This window comes from Stegostoma tigrinum, chromosome 41 (genome assembly GCF_030684315.1).
Source record: "Stegostoma tigrinum isolate sSteTig4 chromosome 41, sSteTig4.hap1, whole genome shotgun sequence".
Taxonomy (NCBI): Eukaryota; Metazoa; Chordata; class Chondrichthyes; order Orectolobiformes; family Stegostomatidae; genus Stegostoma; species Stegostoma tigrinum.
The window spans coordinates 3,756,705-3,769,204 of NC_081394.1; the positions used below are offsets into that span (position 1 = coordinate 3,756,705).

General features: G+C 53.1%; 1 protein-coding gene across 1 annotated transcript in view; it reads left to right on the forward strand.

The window, feature by feature from the left end:
- The window catches only part of LOC125448454 (uncharacterized), a 130,959-nt gene that overhangs the window by 5,065 nt on the left and 113,394 nt on the right, over positions 1-12,500 (forward strand). Inside the window, exons 4-5 of the mRNA XM_059641281.1 lie at positions 1,316-1,452; positions 3,125-3,265. Coding sequence (XP_059497264.1) covers positions 1,316-1,452; positions 3,125-3,265 — 278 coding nt within the window. The remainder of the gene's footprint in view (positions 1-1,315; positions 1,453-3,124; positions 3,266-12,500) is intronic.

Consider the following 12,500-nt stretch of genomic DNA (forward strand, 5'->3'; position numbering starts at 1 on the left):
TCCTTCCCATAATGCGGGGGCCAGAATTCCTTTCCCGTTTCCCACCTGCCCTCAAATGAAAATTTCTGCTGAATCTCTCGCGTTGACGCAGCGGTAACATCCTGAGGTCAGGAAACAAATTCTAGCCCCGCTCCCCCCACCCCAACTCTTTTTCACCCAGACCCCTTCAGTCGACGTCCCTCTGGGGACTGACCCTCCTGTCCCTGGGAGCAGTCTCTCCCTCATTGACTCGATCGAAACCTCCCCTGGGGATTCGGGACGCCCCCAAACCGAATCATTCCTACCCAGCCCCACAGAAACTTGCCAGCAGCGAGGGGGACGATCCCACTCTCGACCGAACTCAACAGAACTCCACAAACCCACACACCTAACCCACAATATTGTTCACACAACCACAGTGGATCTGGTCGAGGGTGGTCACGATTTCCACCTGTTTATTTCCACATTCAAACCCCTCTCCATCTCCCTGTAATGCCTTCCACCCCACAAACCCCTCACTATCCCAGTAACCAATCCACCCACCCCTATACCGCTTCCCTATCTCTGTAACCCGATCCCACTCCTACACCCCCTCCGTTTCCCAGTAACACCCCACCCAACCCGATACGCACCCCCCTCCCTATCTCTGTAACATCCTCCGGCCCCTACACCCCCTCCCTATCTCTGTAACGTCCTCCAGTCCCTACACCCCCTCCCTGTCACTGTAACTCCCTCCAGCCCCTACACCCCCTCCCTATCTCTGTAACCCTCTCCAGCCCCTGTACACACTCCCTATCTCTGTAACCCCCTCCAGACCCTACACCCCCTCCCTATCTCTGTAACCCCCTCCAGCCCCTCTACCCTCTCCCTATCCCTGTAACTTCCTCCAGCCCCTACACACCCTTCCTATCTCTGTAACCCCCTCCAGCCCCTACACCCCCTCCCTATCTCTGTAACTCCCTCCAGCCCCTGCACCCCCTCCCTATCTCTTTAACCCTCTCCAGCCACTACACCCCTCCCTATCTCTTTAACCCTCTCCAGCCCCTACTCCCCCTCCCTATCTCTGTAACCTCCTCCAGCCCCTACACCCCCTCCCTATCTCTGTAACCCCCTCAAGCCCCTACACCCCCTCCCTATCTCTGTAACTCCCTCCAGCCCCTACCCTCCCCCCCTATCTCTGTAACCCCCTCCAGCCCCTAAACCCCCTCCCTATCCCTGTAACTTCCTCCAGCCCCTACAACCCCTCCCTATCTCTGTATCGACAACATAGATTGAGCAAGTTGCATGAGGCCTGCCTGTCCATCGGGCTGTGCTGACCTATTTCCTATTCCCGCAGTGGTATATCCTGATGTCCTGCAGTGCCTCAACCAGCCAATCCTTCCGGACGCGGACTGCCGTAAGGCCTACCCACCATATTTCACCAACAACATGTTCTGCGCTGGCTACTGGGAAGGAGGACAGAGCACATGTCAGGTACAGGTCCATCACCAGCGACCACTCCCACAGTGCCCGCTCCCTCAGCACTGACCCTCCGACAGTGCCCGCTCCCTCAGCACTAACCCTCCAACAGTGCCCACTCCCTCAGCACTGACCCTCTGACAGTGCCCGCTCCCTCAGCACTGACCCTCCGACAGTGCCCGCTCCCTCAGCACTAACCCTCCAACAGTGCCCACTCCCTCAGCACTGACCCTCTGACAGTGCCCGCTCCCTCAGCACTGACCCTCCAACAGTGCCCACTCCCTCAGCACTGACCCTCTGACAGTGCCCGCTCCCTCAGCACTGACCCTCCGACAGTGCCCGCTCCCTCAGCACTAACCCTCCAACAGTGCGGTGCTCCCTAAGCACTGACCCTCCGACAGTGTGGCTCTCCCTCAGCACTGACCCTCCAACAGTGTGGCTCTCCCTCAGCACTAACCCTCCAACAGTGCCCGCTCCCTCAGCACTAACCCTCCAACTGTGCCTGCTCCCACAGCACTGACCCTCCGACAGTGTGGCTCTCCCTCAGCACTGACCCTCCAACAGTGCGGCACTCCCTCAGCACTAACCCTCCAACAGTGCGGCACTCCCTCAGCACTGACCCTCCAACAGTGCCCAATCCCTCCTCACTGACCCTCCAACAGTGCCCACTCCCTCAGCACTGACCCTCTGACAGTGCCCGCTCCCTCAGCACTGACCCTCCAACAGTGCGGTGCTCCCTCAGCACTGACCCTCCGACAGTGCCTGCTCCCTCAGCACTGACCCTCCGACAGTGCCCATTCCCTCAGCGCTGACCCTCCGACAGTGCCCGCTCCCTCAGCACTGACCCACCGACAGTGCGGTGCTCCCTCAGCACTGACCCTCCGACAGTGCCTGCTCCCTCAGCACTGACCCTCCGACAGTGCCCACTCCCTCTGCACTGACCCACCGACAGTGCAGTGCTCCCTCAGCACTGACCCTCCGACACTACCCGCTCCCTCAGCACTGACCCTCCGACAGTGCCCACTCCCTCAGCACTGACCCACCGACAGTGCCCACTCCCTCAGCACTGACCCTCCGACAGTGCCCACTCCCTCAGCACTGACCCTCCGACAGTGCGGTGCTCCCTCAGCACTGACCCTCCGACAGTGCCAGCTCCCTCAGCACTGACCCTCCGACAGTTCTCACTCCCTCAGCACTGACCCTCTGAAAGTGTGGTGCTCCCTCAGCGCTGACCCTCCGACAGTGCCCACTCCCTCAGCACTCGCCCTCCAACAGTGCCCACTCCCTCAGCACTGACCCTCCGACAGTGCCCACTCCCTCAGCACTGACCCTCCGACAGTGCCCGCTCCCTCAGCACTGACCCTCCGACAGTGCACGCTCGCTCAGCGCTGACCCTCCGACAGTGCCCAATCCCTCAGCACTGACCCTCCGACAGTGCCCACTCCGTCAGCACTGACCCTCTGACAGTGCCCACTCCCTCAGCACTGACCCTCCGACAGTGCGGCGCTCCCTCTGCACTGAGCGAATATCTCTTTAGTTACCGTGACCCTGAGGGTGGATTGGGCCTGGAATGCGATCTGTCAGGGGGACCGTCCGTTCGCTGGGGGTGCGGAGGACACGGAGAGGGTGGGTGGGCGTGGAGCCTGCTGCTCGCTGTGAGATATTGCTCTGCGTTAACCTGCTGCAGGGTGACTCTGGAGGTCCAGTGGTGTGTGATGGGCAGCTGCAAGGAATCACCTCCTGGGGCTACGAGTGTGCGATGAAAAATCACCCCAGTGTATTTGTTAAAGTCTGTAACTACAACGGTTGGATTGAGGAGATGATCGCTGCAAACTGACCTGTGACACGGGCGAGAGCGCTCGCTGCCGTCAGCTCCCAATAAACTGTTCTCAACCACTCGTGTCTCGCTTGGTTTGTTTCTGTCACGTCTTCTGATGATTCACTTCCCCCTTTCCTTGTCCCCTTCCCACTCGCAGGCCCTGCATTCCCTGCAGGAACATGAGCAGGCCATTCTGGAGGTCCCACTCCAATCGAATCCTCTCTCCCTCCTCCGCACTGTCCTGGCCTGTCACTCCCAGCCCAACCTCGATTGGTCCCCAGCTTCAATGAGTCCACAGGCCCCCCGAGTGTATTCCGGAAGGTTCTCCCTGTCACCCCCTACACCCCCTCCCTCTCTGTAACACTGTCCAGCCCCTACACCCGCTCCCTATCTCTGTAACCCCCTCCAGCCCCTGCACCCCCTCCCTATCTCTGTAACCTCCTCCAGCCCCTGCACCCCCTCCCTGTCTCTGTAACCCCCTCCAACCCCTACACCCCCTCCCTGTCTCTGTAACCTCCTCCAACCCCTACACCCCTCCCTATCTCTGTAACCCCCTCCAGCCCCTACACCCCCTCCCTCTCTCTGTAACCCCCTCCAGCCCCTACACCCCCTCCCTCTCTCTGTAACCCCGTTCAGCTCCTACACCCCCTCCCTCTCTCTATAACCCCGTTCAGCCCCTACACCCCTCCCTATCTCTGTAACCCCGTTCAGCTCCTACACCCCCTCCCTATCTCTGTAACCCCCTCCAGCCCCTACACCCCCTCCCTATCTCTGTAACCCCCTCCAGCCCCTACACCCCCTCCCTCTCTCTGTAACCCCCTCCAGCCCCTACACCCCCTCCCTCTCTCTGTAACCCCGTTCAGCTCCTACACCCCCTCCCTCTCTCTATAACCCCGTTCAGCCCCTACACCCCCTCCCTATCTCTGTAACCCCCTCCAGCCCCTACATCCCCTCCCTCTCTCTGTAACCCCCTCCAGCCCCTACATCCCCTCCCTATCTCTGTAACCCCCTCCAGCCCCTACACCCCCTCCCTATCTCTGTAACCCCCTCCAGCCCCTACACACCCTCCCTCTCTCTGTAACCCCCTCCAGCCCCTACACCCCCTCCCTATCTCTGTAACCCCCTCCAGCCCCTACACCCCCTCCCTATCTCTGTAACCCCGTTCAGCCCCTACACCCCTCCCTCTCTCTGTAACCCCCTCCAGCCCCTACACCCCCTCCCTATCTCTGTAACCCCCTCCAGCCCCGACACACCCTCCCTCTCTCTGTAACCCCCTCCAGCCCCTACACCCCCTCCCTATCTCTGTAACCCCCTCCAGCCCCTACACCCCCTCCCTATCTCTGTAACCCCCTCCAGCCCCTACACCCCCTCCCTATCTCTGTAACCCCCTCCAGCCCCTACACCCCCTCCCTATCTCTGTAACCCCCTCCAGTCCCTACACCCCCTCCCTATCTCTGTAACCCCCTCCAGTCCCTACACCCCCTCCCTATCTCTGTAACCCCCTCCAGCCCCTACACCCCCTCCCTATCTCTGTAACCCCCTCCAGCCCCTACACCCCCTCCCTATCTCTGTAACCCCCTCCAGCCCCTACACCACCTCCCTATCTCTGTAACCCCCTCCAGCCCCTACACCCCCTCCCTCTCTCTGTAACCCGCTCCAGCCGCTGAAATAAATTATGGCATCTGCTCGAGTGGGGTGGATTATAAGAGTCGGGGAAGTGTTGTTCCAAGTGGACAGGGTCCAGGTGAGATCACATCTGATGTCCAGAGACCTATTATTTCAGGAAAGATATCATTTTATGGGAGACCGGTCAGAGAAGGTTCTCTCGGATGGTCCTGGGATGGAGGGATCATCTGATGGGCGGAGTTAAACAGGGCCGGACTCTACACACTCTCTCACTCACACACTCACTCACTGACACACACACTCACTCACTTACTCACACACACTCACTCACTCAAACACACACTCACACACACACTCACTCTCTCACTCACTCACTCTCACACACACACTCACTCACTCACTCACTTACACACTCACTTACTCTCTCTCTCTCACTCACTTACTCACTCACTGATAAACTCACTCACACACTCACTCACTCACTCAAACACACACTCACTCACACACTCTCTCACTCACACACTCTCTCACTCACACACTCACTCACACTCTCACTCACTCACACACTCACTCATTCACTCACACACTCACTCACACACACTCACTCACTAACTCACTCACACACTCAATCACGCACTCATTCACTCACACACTCACTCACACTCACTTACTCACACACTCACTCACACACACACTCACTCATTCGTTCACTCACACACACACTCACTCACTCACACACACTCACTCACTCACTCACACACTCACTCACTCACTCACTCACTCAGTCATTCACACTCTCACTCACTCACACACTCACTCATTCACTCACACACTCACTCACACACACTCACTCACTAACTCACTCACACACTCAATCACGCACTCATTCACTCACACACTCACTCACACTCACTTACTCACACACTCACTCACTCACACACACACTCACTCATTCATTCACTCACTCACACACACTCACTCACTCACACACACTCACTCACTCACACACTCACTCACTCACTCAGTCATTCACACACTCACTCACTCACACACTCACTCACTCTCACACATACACTCACTCAACCTCACACACACACTCACTCACTTACACACTCATTCACACACACACTCACTCACACACTCATTCACACACTCACTCACACACTCACTCACTCTCTCACTCACTTACTCACTGACACACTCACTCACACACTCACTCACTCACACACACTCACTCACTCAAACACACACTCACACACACTCACTCACTCTCTCACTCACTCACTCTCACACACACACTCACTCACTCACACACTCACTCACTTACACACTCACTTACTCACTCTCTCTCTCACTCACTTACTCACTCACTGACAAACTCACTCACACACTCACTCACTCACTCAAACACACACTCACTCACACACTCTCTCACTCACACACTCACTCACTCAAACACATACTCACTCACACACTCTCAAACTCACACACTCACTCACACTCTCACTCACTCACACACACACTCACTCACTCACTCACACACTCACTCACACACTCACTCACTAACTCACTCACACACTCAATCACGCACTCATTCACTCACACACTCACTCACACTCACTTACTCACACACTCACTCACTCACACACACACTCACTCATTCATTCACTCACTCACACACACTCACTCACTCACACACACTCACTCACTCACACACTCACTCACTCACTCAGTCATTCACACACTCACTCACTCACACACTCACTCACTCTCACACACACACTCACTCACTCACACACACTCACTCACTCACTCACACACTCACTCACTCACTCACTCAGTCATTCACACACTCACACACTCACTCAATCACTCACTCACACACTCACACACACACTCACTCACTCACTCACTGATTCACACACTCACTCACTCACACACACACTTACTCACTCACACTCACTCACTCACACACACTCACTCACTCAGTCACTCACTCGCTCACACACTCACTCACACACATTCACTCACTCACACACTCACTCACTCACACTCACTCACACAGTCACTCACTCACTCACTAATTCAATCACACACTCACTCACACACTCACTCACTCACTCAGTCACTCGCTCGCTCACACACTCACTCACACACATTCACACACTCACTCACTAATTCAATCACACACTCCCTCACTAACTCACTCACACACTCACTCACTCACTCCCTCACTCACTCACTCACACACTCATTCACACACACACACTCACTCACTCACACTCACTCACTCACTCACACACGCACTCACTCACTCACTAATTCAATCACACACTCACTCAGTCACTCGCTCACACACATTCACTCACTCTCACACGCACTCACTCACTGACACCCACTCACACAGTCACTCACACACTCACTAATTCAATCACACACTCACTCACTAACTCACTCACACACTCACTCACACACTCACTCACCCCCTCACTCACTCACTCACACACTCATTCACACACACACACTCACTCACACACTCACTCACTCACACAGTCACTCACTCACTCACACACACACTCACTCACTCACTAATTCAATCACACACTCACTCACACACTCACTCACTCAGTCACTCACTCGCTCACACACTCACTCACACACACTCACTCACTCTCACACTCACTCACTCACTCACACACTCACTCACTAACAGACGCTCACCTTCACACTCACTCACTCACACACACTCACTCACTCTTCCACACACACACACACTCACTCACTCACACACTCACTGACACACTCACTCAATCACTCACTCACACACTCACACACATACTCACTCACTCACTCACTCACTCACTGACTCACACACTCACACACTCACTCACTCACACACTCACTCACTAACTCACTCACACACTCAATCACGCACTCATTCACTCACACACTCACTCACACTCACTCACTCACACACTCACTCACACACACACTCACTCATTCATTCACTCACTCACACACTCACTCACAAACTCACACACTCACTCACTCACTCACTCAGTCATTCACACACTCACTCACTCACACACTCACTCACACACTCACTCACTCACTCACTCACACACTCACTCACTCACACACTCACTCACTAACTCACTCACACACACACTAACACACACACTCACTCACTCATTCTCTCACACACTCACTCACTCACACTCACTCATTCACTCACTCACTCACATGCTCACTCACTCACACACTCACTCACTCACTCACTCACTCACACACTCTCTCACTCACTCACACACTCACTCACTCACTCACTGACTCACTCACTCACACACTCACTCACTCACACACTCACTCACTCACACACACTCACTCACACACCCTCACTCACTCACTCACACACTTACTCACACTCACTCACGCTCACTCGCCCTGACTCGTTCACTCACTCACACACACTCACTCACTCACACACACTCACTCACTCACTCACACACTCACTCACTCACTCACTCAGTCATTCACACACTCACACACTCACTCAATCACTCACTCACACACTCACACACACACTCACTCACTCACTCACTGATTCACACACTCACTCACTCACACACACACTTACTCACTCACACTCACTCACTCACACACACTCACTCACTCAGTCACTCACTCGCTCACACACTCACTCACACACATTCACTCACTCACACACTCACTCACTCACACTCACTCACACAGTCACTCACTCACTCACTAATTCAATCACACACTCCCTCACTAACTCACTCACACACTCACTCACTCACTCCCTCACTCACTCACTCACACACTCATTCACACACACACACTCACTCACTCACACTCACTCACTCACTCACACACGCACTCACTCACTCACTAATTCAATCACACACTCCCTCACTAACTCACTCACACACTCACTCACTCACTCCCTCACTCACTCACTCACACACTCATTCACACACACACACTCACTCACTCACACTCACTCACTCACTCACACACGCACTCACTCACTCACTAATTCAATCACACACTCACTCAGTCACTCGCTCACACACATTCACTCACTCTCACACTCTCACTCACTCACACACACACTCACTCACTCACTCACACACTCACTCACACACTCACTCACTAACTCACTCACACACTCAATCACGCACTCATTCACTCACACACTCACTCACACTCACTTACTCACACACTCACTCACTCACACACACACTCACTCATTCATTCACTCACTCACACACACTCACTCACTCACACACACTCACTCACTCACTCACACACTCACTCACTCACTCACTCAGTCATTCACACACTCACACACTCACTCAATCACTCACTCACACACTCACACACACTCACTCACTCACTCACTGATTCACACACTCACTCACTCACACACACACTTACTCACTCACACTCACTCACTCACACACACTCACTCACTCAGTCACTCACTCGCTCACACACTCACTCACACACATTCACTCACTCACACACTCACTCACTCACACTCACTCACACAGTCACTCACTCACTCACTAATTCAATCACACACTCACTCACACACTCACTCACTCACTCAGTCACTCGCTCGCTCACACACTCACTCACACACATTCACACACTCACTCACTAATTCAATCACACACTCCCTCACTAACTCACTCACACACTCACTCACTCACTCCCTCACTCACTCACTCACACACTCATTCACACACACACACTCACTCACTCACACTCACTCACTCACTCACACACGCACTCACTCACTCACTAATTCAATCACACACTCACTCAGTCACTCGCTCACACACATTCACTCACTCTCACACGCACTCACTCACTGACACCCACTCACACAGTCACTCACACACTCACTAATTCAATCACACACTCACTCACTAACTCACTCACACACTCACTCACGCACTCACTCACCCCCTCACTCACTCACTCACACACTCATTCACACACACACACTCACTCACTCACACTCACTCACTCACACAGTCACTCACTCACTCACACACACACTCACTCACTCACTAATTCAATCACACACTCACTCACACACTCACTCACTCAGTCACTCACTCGCTCACACACTCACTCACACACACTCACTCACTCTCACACTCACTCACTCACTCACACACTCACTCACTAACAGACGCTCACCTTCACACTCACTCACTCACACACACTCACTCACTCTTCCACACACACACACACTCACTCACTCACACACTCACTGACACACTCACTCAATCACTCACTCACACACTCACACACATACTCACTCACTCACTCACTGACTCACACACTCACACACTCACTCACTCACACACTCACTCACTAACTCACTCACACACTCAATCACGCACTCATTCACTCACACACTCACTCACACTCACTCACTCACTAATTCAATCACACACTCACTCACACACTCACTCACTCAGTCACTCGCTCGCTCACACACTCACTCACACACATTCACACACTCACTCACTAATTCAATCACACACTCCCTCACTAACTCACTCACACACTCACTCACTCACTCCCTCACTCACTCACTCACACACTCATTCACACACACACACTCACTCACTCACACTCACTCACTCACTCACACACGCACTCACTCACTCACTAATTCAATCACACACTCACTCAGTCACTCGCTCACACACATTCACTCACTCTCACACGCACTCACTCACTGACACCCACTCACACAGTCACTCACACACTCACTAATTCAATCACACACTCACTCACTAACTCACTCACACACTCACTCACGCACTCACTCACCCCCTCACTCACTCACTCACACACTCATTCACACACACACACTCACTCACTCACACTCACTCACTCACACAGTCACTCACTCACTCACACACACACTCACTCACTCACTAATTCAATCACACACTCACTCACACACTCACTCACTCAGTCACTCACTCGCTCACACACTCACTCACACACACTCACTCACTCTCACACTCACTCACTCTCACACTCACTCACTCACTCACACACTCACTCACTAACAGACGCTCACCTTCACACTCACTCACTCACACACACTCACTCACTCTTCCACACACACACACACTCACTCACTCACACACTCACTGACACACTCACTCAATCACTCACTCACACACTCACACACATACTCACTCACTCACTCACTCACTCACTGACTCACACACTCACACACTCACTCACTCACACACTCACTCACTAACTCACTCACACACTCAATCACGCACTCATTCACTCACACACTCACTCACACTCACTCACTCACACACTCACTCACACACACACTCACTCATTCATTCACTCACTCACACACTCACTCACAAACTCACACACTCACTCACTCACTCACTCAGTCATTCACACACTCACTCACTCACACACTCACTCACACACTCACTCACTCACTCACTCACACACTCACTCACTCACACACTCACTCACTAACTAACTCACACACACACACACTCACTCACTAACTCACTCACACACACACTAACACACACACTCACTCACTCATTCTCTCACACACTCACTCACTCACACTCACTCATTCACTCACTCACTCACATGCTCACTCACTCACACACTCACTCACTCACTCACTCACTCACACACTCACTCACTCACTCACACACTCACTCACTCACTCACTGACTCACTCACTCACACACTCACTCACTCACACACTCACTCACTCACACACACTCACTCACACACCCTCACTCACTCACTCACACACTTACTCACACTCACTCACGCTCACTCGCACTGACTCGTTCACTCACTCACACTCACTCATTCACTCACTCACACACGCTCACTCACACACTCACTCACACAGTCACTCACTCTCTCACTCATACACTCACTCACTCACTCATACATCACTCACTCACTCACACACACTCACTCACTCTCTCACTCACTCACTCTCACACACACTCACTCACTCACACACACACACTCATTCACTCACACACTCATTCACACACTCACTCACTCACTCACACACTCACTCACTCACTCTCTCACTCACTCACTCACACACTCATTCACTCACACACTCACTCACTCAAACACACACTCACTCGCTCACACACATTCACTCACTCTCACACTCTCACTCACTCACACACACACTCACTCACTCACTCACACACTCACTCACACACTCACTCACACTCTCACTCACTCACACACTCACTCACTCACTCATTCACTTACACACTCACTCACACACACTCACTCACACACTCACTCACTCACACACACACTCACTCATTCATTCACTCACTCACTCACACACACTCACTCACACACACTCACTCACTCACTCAGTCATTCACACACTCACACACTCACTCAATCACTCACTCACACACTCGCACACACACTCACTCACTCACACTCACTCACTCACACACTCACTCACTCACTCACTCACTCACACACTCACTCACTCACACACTCACTCACTAACTAATTCACACACACACAC